Consider the following 15,339-nt stretch of genomic DNA (forward strand, 5'->3'; position numbering starts at 1 on the left):
GTACCAAAGTATTGCAGTGTTTTGCTGGGAAACTGTGAGTAGGGTCAAGTATTGAGGAGGCCAGGGTCATAGGTTTGATCCTCAGGGGAGCCAGGTGGCCTTATTCTGTCTGTGGCCCTAGTATCTCTAACGTCCTTCAATGGTTATGTCCCAGGACACTGAGCAAGTGGCAGTGGAGGCCTGGGCTCCTCTACTGTGAAGGCTGGAGAACAGCTCCCAGCTCTTGTCCCACCATGTGTCATCCAGGGCATCTTCTTTGCATTGACCCAGCCATGAGCCTAGAGGAAGGAGCGCTAGCCAGGGTGGAGAGACTGGGGTTCTAGTTATGACCAGTGTGATCTCCGGCAAGTCAGTTAACCTCTCTGCACCTCAGTTAACCTCTCTGCACCTCAGTATTTTCATCTGTGCAAAGGAGTACTAGGCTTAGTGATGCCTAATTTCCCTTATTCTGTTCTCATCATTCTCATCATTAAATTTTAGTTGGGGCCAGGAGACCACTGGAAGAAATTCTCCTTGGTGGCAAGAACTAATCAGATTGATCGGATTTCCAAACATGCTCAACCTTGACTACTTTCCTTCCAAATCCTTTCATTTCAAATTGTTCTCAATCTTGGCTGCACATAGCATCACTCCAGGAGCTTTCGAAATGCTCAGTGCCCAAACTGCATCCACACCAGAGCAATTACACCAGAATCTCTGAGGCAGGGCCCAGGCACCAGTATTTGAAAGCTCCCCGGTGATTCCAGTGTGTGGCTAAGGATGAGAGGCACTGAGGTGGCCTTCCGTTGGGAGGCCTGGGACAGGGGTCATGTTCAGGCTCCCAGATCGTCTGTGTCCCTCATCCCTCGTGCCTGGTTGCTCTCCCCCTACTCACTGGTGACCTTTAAAAAGTTAATTCTTTCCCCTTTTTCCCTGCTCTGGCCTGTCATTGAGCTCACCCGGCTGATTGTGGCGCTTATGATTGAGAAGCTCTTCTGACCGCTTCCCTTTCCCCAGAAATTAACGTGATCATTAAGGCTTATAATTTCACTTACCAGTGCTATCAATCAAGGGGCTGCGAAACAGAGTTGAGTGCTTTTGTAATTGGCAGCAGCCTGTGATTCGGAGCAGGGCACCCAGGGGCTGTGAGAAGGCTGGAGGAGGGGAGAGTTGGTGTGCAGGACGGGCTGTGCCTCCTTGAACTGACTCCCTCAGCTCTTTGTGACTGGCTCCCAGAGGGGCCAGTAAGCTCTCAGTGTCATCTGCCCTGAATGTCAAGGCGAGGAAACCAGTTCCTGCTGGCAGCGCTTCAGGCTAACCCTTGCCCACCCCAAGCTCTCTGCAATGGAAAGGAAGGTCTCTTCGGGTTCTGAAGAGAGGAATAGGAAAGATCAGTGGATTCTTTATACACTGGGCAGCTCAAGTCTTGTCAGCGAGGGGCAGTGGGTCTAGATTATCTGTAGTTCAGAAGTGAGGTTAAGGCTGTCAAGCCCAAGGGAGTGACACATTCCTCCCTAAACCGCTTGCTTAGAGATACCTTGGAACCCCACAAATAGCAGTTGAGCATGGAGCAATGCATGCTCTGTGCCCCCTCCTCCAGCCCAGAGTGACTCCAGGTTTCTTCCTGTATGCTGAGAGCTGGTGATCAGAGTGGCCCTGGGACTAGAGCTGTTCTCCCCTCCTGGGAGGATTGGGCTGGCTGATGGAGTTTCTAACAAACACAGTGCCTAGTGGAATATCTCATACATACATGGTAGGTGGATTATGGGCCAGAGGTGAAGGGGTAGTTGTTTTTATTTCAAGTAAAACATTACAACAATATTAAAAGTGACTTTCTTTTATTAGATAGTAATATAGGAAATTTGTAGGGGAAAATTATATATAATTCCACCTCCCTAACACTATTTTTATTTTTGCCTATTTTTTCTAGTTCTTACACATGTACCTATATATTTTAACATAGTTGTAATCAGTGAACATACTTTCCGTTCTGATACTACTCTTAACATTCTATCACTAACATTTTTTACAGTATCTATGAAACTTCAGAATTCCTTTTGATGTTTTCATAATTCAGACACTTGGCATGTGCCATAATTTACCTCTCATTCAGTTTTGGATAATTATTAACCCAAATGTTTAATAAAGTAAGTTCACATTATATGGAACAACACACATAAGACCTACCCATGTAAAATGTTAAAATGTAGTTTCCTGGTTCCTACCTCCTGAGATTGGGATTCAGCCAGTGTGAGGTGGGGCCGGGGCATCTGCACTCTGACAGTCCCGATGCAGGTGGTCCCAGCTCCATAGGCTCAGGCAGGTGAGTGACATCTCCAAGGTCACACAGCTGCTCTGAACCCAGAAACTCCCCAGCTTCTACAACTGAATTTTGCAGTCCATATAAAAGACCAGTCCCCTGCTTCTCAATATGGAATGTGTCTACTGAGTTAGTGCCTATATCAGGAGCTTACTTTTCTTCTCACTTATCTCTCAGGGCTCCTTCCAAGTGTTTCCCCCTCAGCAGTACTGGGGCCCCAGGACTCAATGCGCTCTTGAGTGCTCCCAGGAAGGGAAAAGAGTCTGGCCAGTGGTGTCATACTTCTTCATAAGAACTAGAGATCTAGTTCCCTGGTAGCCTAGTGATTAGGATTCCGGGCTTTCACTGCCATGGCCCAGGTTCAATCCCTGATCAGGGAACTGACGTCCCACAGAGATCAAGGATGGAAAACACATTTTCTTTTCTCAACAAATTCTTAGAAATCATGACTGCCCCCTTAAAGAAATGATTTTTCTTTGGTCTTTTAAGCAAATTACCGACACATGCACAACATGGCTGAATCTTAAAACGTTCTGTTGAACAAAAGAATCCAGACAAAAGGAGCACTGGCTCAAGGACACAGCTTGGGATTTGAACCCAAGTCTGGGTGACTTTAAAGCTTACCCCTTTCTACTAGTCCCCAGCCTGCCTCTTGGTTTCTAGTCTGGGCTGTGGGTCTGCTGTTAGGGGAGGCCCTCAGCCAAGTCCCTTCCTTTGTTGGAAAAATGAGAGGCTTGCATTGAATTGCTTCTAAGATTCCTTACAGTTCTGATGTCCTATGATTCTGTAAGTCTAGTTCATTTAAACCATTTACTTATTTTTGAATAGTTAACAGTCACATGATATAAAATTCAAAAAGTTCCATAGGGTATGTACACATGTCACAGAGCAGAGGAGATTAAAGAGACATGACAGCTAAATGCAATGTGGTGTCCTGGATGGGATCCTGTGACAGAAAGAGGATATTAGTAGAAAAGCTGGTAAAAGTCAGTTTGGAGTTTAGTTAATAGTAATGTACCACGGCTGGCTTCTTAATTTTGTCAAAAATACTGTGGTCATATAAGATGAGGGGAAACTGAGTGAGGGGGTACATAGGAACTGTTCGTATTATCTTTTCAACTTTTCTGTAAATCTAAAATTATTCCAAAATTAAAAGCTTTTTTTTTTTAAGAGTTCATATACAGTGAAAGGTTTTCCTCTCAGCTCCATCCACTGGGCACCCAGTCCCCCCAATCAGACAACCAGTGTTGCTTGTTTCTTACATAATCTTTCAGAGATATTCAATGAATAATCAGAGAAAATATCTATATTATATAATATCATTTCTCAAAACAGAAATGTTTTATCTGTGAGATAAATTCCTGGAAGTGGAATTCCTGGGCATATAGTTTTGTTTTGTTTTGTTTTGCAGTACGCGGGCCTCTCACTGTTGTGGCCTCTCCCGTTGCAGAGCACAGGCTCCGGACATGCAGGCTCAGCGGCCATGGCTCACGGGCCCAGCCGCTCCGCGGCATGTGGGATCTTCCCGGACCGGGGCACGAACCCATGTCCCCTGCATCGGCAGGCGGACTCTCAACCACTGCGCCACCAGGGAAGCCCTGGGCATATAGTTTTGATAGTTATTGCCAAATTGCCTTCCATGGTGGGTGTGCCATTTATCCTCCTGCCAGACACTGTGTTTGAGGGCCTCTCATCTTACCAACACAGACTCTTGTCTGAGAGACCAGTTCACTTCAGTTTAAGTCATACTGTCAACTCCCAAAATATTCATGAACAAACCTCTCTAGAATGCTGCCAACAGAACATGGGTCCATTCTGAAGCACGTAGCCAAGCCACGCAGGGCGGCTGCAACGGCCAGAGGCAGCAAGGCTATGAAGAAGTGAGAGCAAATGAATAACATTCCTAATTTCAGTCACTACTGTCCTCAGGAGAGGACATTCACAGAAGGCCATTGTCTCTGCTCCCCAGCACACAAAGGGTCAAGCCTCATAAATTTGCTCATAGTGAGGGAAAAAAACCTCAGCAGGTCAAAGTGTTCAGATTACAGGTCCAGGAAAATCCCTTTGCAGAAAGAAGACAGCAAATCCCCAGTGCAGTTGAAAGGACAAAACTTTCTTCACCCTCAGAGACTCTTCAATGAATAAACCAGTTAAACATGGTTTGGATTTACTGAACATGAAAACAACTGGATTAAAGTATAATCTAGCTAGAAAGGAAAGGAAATGTACCGAGAAAGCTAAGTAATGACAAAGCTGCAGTGTCTACGTGTGCCAAGCAGGGATGGCCATTCCAGTTTTATAACCAAATATTCTTAAATGTTTAGCTTTCCTTTAGATCAAGATAATGAATCTCTGCTTGCATTGGCCTCTTTGATAACAACACTGGCATCAAGGCAACCGTGTGAACACGAGGGACCATGATGCCCAGGAGGCCAGAGGCCCTGGCTGTCACGATGGATGTGGCCTGGGCTCTGGCCTGCCTGCCAACAGTCTGTGCAATCCATATAGAAGGCAGCATCGCACAGGCACAGGCTTTAGAATCAGAAAGACCTGGTATGTATCCCAGCGTCACTTCTTACTGGCTCTGTGACCTTGGACAAATTACTTACACTCTGTCTCAACTCTTCTCTTGGTAAAATGAGGATAACACCCATCCAATAGAGTTGTTCTGAGAATTAAATGAGGTAATAATGTGAAAAGCCCAGGCTGAAACATTAAGTCCTCAGCTCATGGTCGGTCGGTTGGTTGTTTCCCAGTTTCCCTCTCATGCATGCACACCAGAACACTAATACCGAGTGAACCTACCCCACGCCACGCAGACTCAGGCACATCCAAATTACGTTCTATTACAGGAGGGTTCTGAATTTTTCACACTGTAGGTTCCTAACCCTTTTTGTGCCGAAGATTCCTACTCAGATGTTTATAAAAACACATAGGAATACAAAGGAAACCACACTCAACCAGTTTGTTGAAATACATTTATCCAAGTATTTTTTTTTTAACTTGTAAAAAAATGTGTGCTTTTTAAAAAACACATTAAATGAGATCTTGGGGTGGGTCTAATCACTATAGTAATTTCCAGATAGTGAAAGTATTTCAAGATCTGCAGCAATAAATGTGATATTTGCATTTCTAAATTAATGACAGTCACAAGTTCTGCTTATACTACTACTCTGGTTTGCTACTACAATCATAATGAAAAAAATGCTACATTTCAGTTAGAGAATACTAAAGATACAACTTTTTTCCCATCCAAATTGAGACACCAGGTTAAGAACTCAGGTGTTATAAAACATCACCACTTCTGGCCTCAAGATGACTGATAAAAGGCATTTAGGATTTCCCTGGTGGCGCAGTGGTTAAGAATCCACCTGCCAACGCAGGGGACACGGGTTCAAGCCCTGGTTCGGGAAGATCCCACGTGCTGCAGAGCAACTAAGCCCACGTGCCACAGCTACTGAAGCCTGCATGCCTAGAGCCTGTGCTCCACAATAAGAGAAGCCACAGCAATGAGAAGCCTGCGCATCGCAATGAAGAGTAGCCCCTGCTCACCGCAACTAGAGAAAGCCCACGCACAGCAACGAAGACCCAACGCAGCCAAAAATTTTTAAATTAATTAATTATTTTAAAAAGCCATTTAATAACTGTCAAACCAGCACTCCTTTATTTTGCTCTTCACCTCTGGCTTCTTTCAAGATTTTCTGTTGGTCTTTGATTTTCTGCAGTTAGAATATGATATGCCTGTGTTGTTTTGTTTTGAATTTATCTTGGTGTTCTCTCAGCTTCCTGGATCTGTGGTTTCTTGTCTTTAATTTTGGAAAGTTCTCAGCCATTAGAACTTCAAATCTTTCTTTTGCTCTGTTCTCTTTTCTTTCTGGCATTCCAATTACACATGTGTTACACCTTTTGCCAGTATCTCACAGTTTTTGGAAGTTCCGTTGTTTTTTCTATTGTTTTCTTTGCATTTCAGTTTGGGAAGTTTCTACTGACCTATCTTCAGATGCACTGATTCCTCCCTGTTTTATGTTGAGCCGAGTGGTGAGCCCATGGAAGCCATTCCTCATTTCTATGACAGTGATTTTGATTTCTAGCATTTCCTTTGATTCTTTTTGTTAAAATAAATGTATTTATTCATTTAATTTTGGGCTGCATTGAGTGTTCGCTGCTACACGCAGGTTTTCTCTAGTTGCTGAGAGCGGGGGCTACTCTTTGTTGCGATGCGCGGGCTTCTCATTGCGGTGGCTTCTCTTGTTGCGGAGCACGGGCTCTAGGCGTGTGGGCTTCAGTAGTTGTGGCTTGCGGGCTCTAGAGTGCAGGCTCAGTAGTTGTGGTGCGTGTGCTTAGTTTCTCCGTGGCATGTGGGATCTTCCCGGACCTGGGCTCAAACCCGTGTCCCCTGCATTGGCAGGCGGATTCTTAACCACTGCACCACCAGGGAAGCCCTCCTTTGATTCTTAAAGTTTCCATTTCTCTAATTACATTACCCTTCTGTTTTTACATGGTTTTTTTTCCATTAAAACTTTTAACATATTATTTATTTATAAATTTATTTATTTTTGGCTGCATTGGGTCTTCATTGCTGTGCGCGGGCTTTCTCTAGTTGCAGCAAGGGGGGCTACTCTTCGTTGCCATGTGCGGGCTTCTCATTGTGGTGGCTTCTTTTGTTGCAGAGCACGGGCTCTAGGCATGTGCAGGCTTCAGTAGTTGTAGCACATGGGCTCAGTAGTTGTGGCTCGCAGGCTCTAGAGAGCAGGCTCAGTAGTTGCTCTGAGGCATGTGGGATCTTCCCAGACCGGGGCTCGAACCCGTGTCCCCTGCATTGGTAGGCGGATTCTTAACCACTGCACCACCAGGGAAGCCCTTGTCTCTTTCTTAACTCTGGGTTTCTCTCCTCCTCAGAGTCTGTCTTGCAGCTTTTGGCTGTAATCCACTATTATACTGGAGCCCTGGTGGTGTGGTGGTAAAGTGGGAGGCAAGGGCACATTCTGTAGTTTCCAGATTAAGTCCCAGTGTTTAGTTGGCCTGTGACCGTCACAGGTGTTTCCCAGGGGTATAGCCTTACCCCCTGTGCCCCTTCCTCCCTTCTCTGGCTGCAGCATTTCCCTGAAGTCTTGACCCCTGTTGACTATGTTTTATTTTTCCTTTAGGTGAGATAGGAAGGCTAGAGGGGCTGGTGTGGGAAGCATGCCCTTCCCCCATCAGGGATAAGGCTCTGGAAGTCTTATCCTGGAGAGTAAGCCTTTGTAATAAAGAAGGTTCTGGTATTTCACACTGATTATTCATCTCCTCTCCCTGCCAGAGACATAAGGGATCTTTCTTGATCTTCACCGTGGGAATCTTGTGGGGTTCCTGGAGATAAAGCCCAGGTACATGTGGGGCCCCTCTAAGACCGTGGTCTCCAGGAGTTACTCTTGTGCTAGAGCACGCTCAACCCCCAGCAATTCAGTATCAGTATCACCGTATGTGTGTTCCTTACCAGTTTATGGCTCTAGCAGTTCCTGCTCCAGGTAAACAGGTTTTGACTGAGTCTGGCTAGATAAGCCTCTCTCCAGATCTGGGGGTGGTGATTTGCTCTGCAACATCAATTCACTGATGGGTGGGTCTAAGAAAAGTCATTGATTTTCAGTTTGTCCAGCTCTTCCTTGTTGTAAGGACAAGGGTGCCAACTTTCAAGTTTTTTACACATTGGGGCTGAAACTCAAGTCCGATTTATTTTATTTGGAATGGCTTTTCCCCTCCCTCCATTTGAACTCCTGTGTCTCTTCCATCCTCACATTTGCCGTGTCTCCTGTCTGTACTGTGTGAGTCTTTTCATGACAGTGTCCTAACAAGACTGAGTTTCTTGAGAAAAGGGCCTTTGTTAACCTCTGGTCTATGTTAACGCTTTGCTCATATAAAATGCTTAGTGTTGCTGTTTGATTTTACTGGGTCACTTCCATTTACGGCACTCATTCTAACAGTAAAAAGCATCTGTGGTGAGACGTTAACCCAGCATCCTCTAAACTTCCTTTTGTGCTTATAAATGACTTTTCCCGGTCTCAAGGTCCTATTTTCTTAGCAAAGTTGGAATAAGGCAAACTTGATTTACTGTAAATCAAGATTTACAAAAGTAATTTCTCAAGATCTGATAAGTCCTGACTTTTTCTCAATTTCCTGATTGCTTTTTGTAATGACTTAAGTAGCCAGGTTAAGATCAAATCTAACCAAATACCAGGAAATCAAAGGGCCTCCTAGCTAAGTGCCCAAACTTGGCTGTTTCAGAATTACCTGGGAAGCTTAAAAAAAAAAAAATCCTGGACTCAGTCTTAGACGGTAATTGTGGTGCACAGCTAAGTTTAGGAAAATAAGATACTTCCGATCAGCTAGCTCTTCATGCCCCAAAGTGCTTTTTATACCCACTTAAAATCAAACTAAAAAACAAAACAAAATCAATTCATTCATTCACTCATGCTCAGCCTAAAGGACACTGGAAACGTTACTGGAAATTCACCCTTTCGTTCAATCAATAAATTTACTGAGCGTTAAGTAAGGGCTGGGTAGGTGCCAAGTCACAGGCCTGGTCCACAAGAAGGAAGTGAACCAAGGTATGGCTTTTAGAAGCAGACATCCTTCCAGTCTAAATCCAGAACCATCACATCCTGGGTAACCTTGGGCATATTACTTAAGCTTGCAGAGCCTCAGGCTTCTCATCTGTAACGGATAATGTTATTTACTTCATAGGGAAGTTCTGTGACAGAGATCACAAAGGAACTATCAAGGAAAACATACTCCATCCTCCTAAAACAGTTTCTAACTTGTTTCCCAGTCCAAACACTTTCATATTGTAATAATCACAGCTGGCACTCACGGAGCAGTTAACCTATAAACCAGGCAGTGTGCTAAGCTACCTGTTCATTCATACCTCAAACAAATTTTATCTGTAAAGGCTTAGAGGCCAGCAGCCTCCTCCTTTCATTGGCTATATTCACCCAAAACAGGCAAAGCAAGCTGAAGCAACAGGAGTGGCCCTTAACAAGAGGGCTGAGTTAAAAAGATGCCGGATATAATAAAAAGGAGATGCTCCCTCATGTCCAGCCCAGAGGTCATCATGACTACTGAGGGTCATGACGGCAGAACCACCGAGCAGGAAACCAAATACCAGATAAACCTATCCAGGAACTGCCATGGGCTTAGTGGTACCATCGGCTGCTGCTACTGCCACATCTGTGATTTCCACTGCCATTGGACAGCTATCATTAATTCTTTACATGTCTCAGGCACTGCAGTTCTGTGGATTTTACATTTGGTCCTCAACAACTATAAGTTACTAAAGGCACCACTGCTGTTGACCCGTTACATCTTGCAGGAGTTGGGACAAGGTGATAACTTACTGAGAGGACCCGGAGCCTGAGACTCTTGCTGCATAACTCACTGCCAATTTAACTTCTGTTCTTTTAGGAAGACTCTTAAGGGCTTCTGGAACTTCCTCCTATATCATTAGAGTTAACAGCGCCTGCATTTTTACTTCACAGGATTAAAGGTGTCGTTTTAATAAAGACCATGGTTTCAGTTCTCAAAGAGACAACACTGAGGAGTACCTCCTACATTAGGTAAAAACATGTTACCTAGAATAAACAACCTTTCATCTAATTTGAAACCTTCAAGTTTCTAAAAGCAGGCCTGCCCTTAGGAAATTGTAAAGACTAAAAGTAAGCCGGCCAGTACAACCTATCCTAAGCCACACTATTCCCTTGTCTATAAATGATCAAAAGAATTCCACAGTGAGTAGAAACCTAGGCACTGTTGACATTTTTCTGTTGTGGGAGGTGGTCCCGGGTACAGTGTAGGCAGTTTAGCAGCATCTTTAACCTTCTGCCCACTAGATTCCAGTAGCATCCCCCAGTTGTGATAACCAAAAATGTCTTGCGAGGGGCTTCCCTGCTGGCGCGGTGGTTAAATCCGCCTGCCAATGCAGGGGACACGGGTTCGAGCCCTCGTCTGGGAAGATCCCACATGCCGCGGAGCAACTGAGCCCGTGCATCACAACTACTGAGCCTGTGCTCTAGAGCCCACGAGCCACAACTACTGAGCCCACATGCCACAACTACTGGGCCTGCGCTCTAGAGACCGCGAGCCACAACTAATGAGCCCGCGTGCCACAACTACTGAAGCCCACGCGCCTAGAGCCTGTGCTCCACAACAAGAGGAGCCACTGCAGTGAGAAGCCCACGCACCGCAACGAAGAGTAGCCCCCGTTCACCACAACTAGAGAAAGCCTGCGTGCAGCAACAGAGACCCAACAGTCAAAAGTAAATAAATAAATTAAAAAAAAAAAGTCTTGCGATATTGCCAGATGTTCCCCGGGAGGCAAAATCATGTATGCTTTAGAGGAATTATTGAGTTTAGCGGAACTACCATTACTCTGTTCTGCATACCAAAAACTGACAACCTTTGATTTGACTGCTCTAGCTCACTGAAACACAATTCACAGTTGTTTAGCTCTGTACTTTTATGGAACTGTGACATATTTAAGCAACAAAAGATATTACAGAGCAGCTCTGACTTCTTCCTATGATATCCATCTGCTTGGGGGACATCGTAGTTTGGTCAAGGCCTAAGCTGATTTCCTCTCAAATGGACTGACCTGTCTCTACATGAGACACTTCTGGAGTGCAAGGGCAAACTTTCCTTACCTTGGAGTTTAACTCTAGGTCACAATGGGTTCCCCAAGCACCAGATGTTGTGCAGATTCAAATTGGAGACCACATTCTGGCCGTAAAGGTCTGGCCGCAACACAAGTTAGGCAGCAAGGAGTCATGCATTTGCTGGTTTCTTATCAATAATACAAGTCAGCTAGAACACTGCCCTTCTCCCTTGGTTAAAGAGGAGAAAGCGTGCCACTATCCTAAACCAAACTAAAGAGAAAGCATGAACCTGCTGACTAAGAAAACGGTTATTACACCCTTGCTAAGTTTAAACAAGTCACTCAGATGAGCTAGGGAAAAAGTTCTTCTGAAAAATAGGGGGCATGCTATTGACTTATCTTAAAAGGCCTTTTGAAAAGAATGACTTGAGATTATAGAGCATTTTCCAAATACACAAAGTGCTTCATAACAACTCAGTAAGCTTTAAGGAATGCTTTTCCTAGTACATCACTTTTTTTGTTGTGTAAAAGAAAATAGCCCCATTCAAAGGGTAGTAGCATATTTGATATCACCACTGCTTAAAGAGGAATGGAGTTACAGGAATGAGTAAAGTATATAATTAGTAAATAATCCCTCTCAACAAGTGAGTTAAGTAGGAAAGTCTTCTGAAGGGAGAAAAGAAAAGCCAGAAGCAACACAATCAGTGCATATCAGAAATGCATTTTTATTTTTATTTGAAAACAACTTAAATTTTTAGACAAATGATTTTAGTATATAAATTTGATTTTGTTTTTATACAGAATATAAAGATTTCCCTCACCGATCTTCCATGTGAAGGGGATTACAAGCCTGAAGGGAGATACTTTCTGCACACAAGTGTGTATCTTACGTGTAGGGTACTGGAAACCAATGTGTAGTGATTCCACACATAAATTAGGTCAAGTGACACCACGTATTAAAAAGGGGATAAGAGAAAAATTCTATTAATCAGATTCAAGAAGCAAACATGACACAAAAACTGCAGGTAAGACCAAATGAGTAACTTTAGTTAGGACACTGCAAGTTATACTAGAGTAACAGGTTTGTGAAGCTAGAGTGTGTACCACATTAAAACTGCAAGAAAGAACTATTTATATAGAAAGGCTGGAATGAGAGATTTTTTTCACGAAAGCAAATTAACTTCTTGTCAACTGCCAAAACAAAACAGAACAAAACTGAGCATATGAGTGTTAGTATACTGAAGGCATATTATACCAGTTTTTGTGCAGCATGCTAAAGTTAGTTAGAACTTCTTCACTGGTGCATATGAATCATTAATAGTCATGGAAAGTTTTTCTTGCCCCTTCGTGCCAAATTTCAGGCATGTCTTATTTTAGATGGAGTATAGCTTTTATCTATAATTTCATCCTGTAAAAACATATGAAGACAACGTTCATTCTGTGCCAGAGGATGACCAGCGACCCTAGGAATAAAAGATACAAATTCAGTCCAGTATTTTATAAAAGTGGTGGAGGGGGACCAAATATACACATTTTAAGGTTAGGAAGCACAAACAACTTAGTAATAATAAGGGTTATTCTGGACTGCCCATAAAGCTATGGTCTATCAACTAACAGTATGTTTTCTTTCCTTCAGATCATAAGGGTAATTTAGAAAACATTTAATCACTAGTTTTGCACTGCCTCTGGCGTATGTACGCAATTAACTTCTTTACATATTAGTTGGTATATTCGTAAGAAACCTAAATGAATTTTAATGTTAAAAGTGAAACAATGTCATTGATTCTAAGAATCCATTTTAAAGAAGGAAAAGATATAGGATTATAGTTAGAAATACACTGAAGTTCAATAAAAGCCCCAAAATACTAAGAAATAGGCACAAATGTTCAGGTTTTTTTGTTTTTGTTTTTTGCTTGCTTTTAAACGTTTCCATCAGACTAAACACAAGATCAGACTGAGCAACTAGACTTTATTTCAGAATTTAAAAACATCCAAGCTAGCACTGCCTTCTCCAAAAAGAAAGTATGTTCATAAGAAGACAATGAAGGTTGTGTGCTCTCAGATAACTAAAAGTTAAGGGCTTTGTATAACTTTCCCTCTGTTTACCACTCACAGATCTTCAAATTACTAGATAAAAATTAAAGTATTGCTAATAAATAAGCTCACACAACCGTATTCTCTAGGAGTTGACTTTATTTGGTCAAACTTAAGGCCAAATGCACAATTATAGTGAGCCCTTTCCAGGCATAACTCTTCCAAAAAAAAAGAGGCTATATTTCAAATAGGAATAAAATTAAAAGCTAGAGTTTGAGTTTATTAAGTTTCTAAAGTAAAAGATAAATGATACAGTCTCCTTACATTTTCAAAAGAATATATTTTGCCACAAAAATTTTAAATGTGCACCTTTACACAAGACATGCTGATGATACTTCCATCTGCAATCAAAATGATTGCAAGTATATTGTAAGTTTTACTGTTCATGCTAGAACATACCTTAAATCAGAAAGAATCCTAAGTAAAACTATTTTTTAAATGCTGTAATTTTAAACGTAATTTGCATAAATTAACCAAGAAAAACAAATACAAAACTTAGGTCAACACAAAGGTACTCGTATTACTCAAGTGTGTTAATATTTATCACGATATTCAACTTGTTATATGTTTTCACTTTGTTTAAATGATACAAAAAGTTAGGAAATGACCAAAAAGAAAAAGCACCAGTTTAGTCTGATATCTAAATTAATAAACAGCAGTCACCTAAAGACAGCTCAGAACACTATTCACTCTTAGACCTTGAGGAACAGAAAGCACTTACTTGTTTATAAACTGCTCCAGCCCTTGCTTCCTTTCTTCAATAAAATTGTCATCAAATATTCCATCATCTCCTCTAAAAGGAAGCTGACGCAAAAACGCTTTCCCAGGGAGTGGGGGGACTACAACCTAAAACAAGATAAGGAAAGAAAGTTCTTGAACATGCTGGCTGAGTCGGGAAAATTTAGAGAGCATAGCATGAAGACAAAGTATATCTTCACTATGAGAACCATCCCATTGTTAAACTAGTTTAAATATACAGTAAAAGGGAATCAATAAAAATACACTGAAAAATGATTCAATGTTTTGGAGGCAAGATAACCAAAATGCCACAATAGTCCATCAGACCAAAGCTCCTCAATGGCAGGGCCCACAGCTTCATTTTCATTTTTCCTGGACTTAACAAAGCACAAGTATACAGAGCGAATAATCAATACTGAAGTAAAGGCTACCATGCCCCTCAGACAGTTCTGATGTCACTTGGGGAAGACAATGCTTTATTACAATGGTAACTGAAGAGATCAAACTCAACTCTCAATTAAATGAAGAAGTAAAATACTAACAATGTTCTTTCTGGCATGGGCAGATAAGAATTCTGTGGTAAATTTCTTCCACCTCATACCATCTGCATATAATCTTTCCTACCTGTGTTTTGAGGTGATGACAAAATAATCAACTCTACTTGTTGCCACTCTTCCATTTCCTAGGCTAAGAAGCACGTCAACTTTCTCCCAAACCCATTATCCTATCTTTCCCCAAAGACCTGTCATTTCTTCCTTCCCACACTAGAGGAACATCCCAAATTTTCCCTGTCAAAGCCTAACTTTCCTCTAGGGACAACTTATGACTGATCTCCCTCTTCTGGGAATTATCTGGAGCTCAAATATTTGTTTGAATTAAATAGCACCTAGCTATTTATTTCACAGGTTAGTTGGGTTCTCTATCTCAGAATTTCTCAACTATGGCACTATTAACATTTTGAACTAGATAATGTACTGGGGGGAGGGGTTTCTTGTACACCGTAGAATACCTATTCAACAGCATCCCAGGCCTCTACCCACTAGATGCTGCCAGTAGGCACCCCACAGTTGTGACAATAACAATGGTCTCCAGACACTGTCAAATGTCTCCTGGGGAACAAAACTGCCCCTGGTGGAGAACCACCAATCTATCCTATTAATGCTTTCAAATCAAGGACCCTTGTCTCAGGCTTTTTATGGTTATTTTAAGAAAAGCTGGGCATACAGCAGAAGCTCAAATATCTGTTAAATGACTAACCACTTAGGTGAATCCTTATCTTATGTTAAAACAGAGAAAAGGTGTGGGCAAACAAGTCAAACAAGGAGAAATATAAATAGTAAACACCAGTAATAAAATCATATATATTCTAAGAGGTAAAACCTAAAACCCTTGATGCAGAGTTTCTATCCTAAAACGATAATTCAACAAGGTAAAAAAGGGAAAGATCATACAACTTCTTACAGATCAGCAAAAAACAAAGAGCTAAAAAGAAACACAAAACCAATGCCCAACATAAACTTTGTAATTCCTTCCTAGAGCTACTCTCCCCAGATACCCAATGCTTAAGACATCTAAAGATTTGTCT

The 15,339-nt window shown here is 42.2% G+C and overlaps 1 protein-coding gene across 2 annotated transcripts in view; it reads right to left on the minus strand.

Annotated features, from left to right (window-relative positions):
• Positions 1 to 11,634: 11,634 nt before the first annotated feature.
• SNX3 (sorting nexin 3) overlaps positions 11,635 to 15,339 on the minus strand; it is a 43,717-nt gene continuing 40,012 nt past the window's right edge. For both annotated transcript variants that reach the window (XM_079938626.1, XM_079938627.1), the window contains 2 exons: positions 13,738 to 13,862; positions 11,635 to 12,385 (listed from right to left, as the gene is read on the minus strand). In XM_079938626.1, coding sequence (XP_079794752.1) covers positions 12,280 to 12,385; positions 13,738 to 13,862 — 231 coding nt within the window. In that variant the 3' untranslated portion in view covers positions 11,635 to 12,279. The remainder of the gene's footprint in view (positions 12,386 to 13,737; positions 13,863 to 15,339) is intronic.

This window comes from Stenella coeruleoalba (assembly GCF_951394435.1).
Source record: "Stenella coeruleoalba genome assembly, chromosome: 12".
NCBI lineage: Eukaryota > Metazoa > Chordata > Mammalia > Artiodactyla > Delphinidae > Stenella > Stenella coeruleoalba.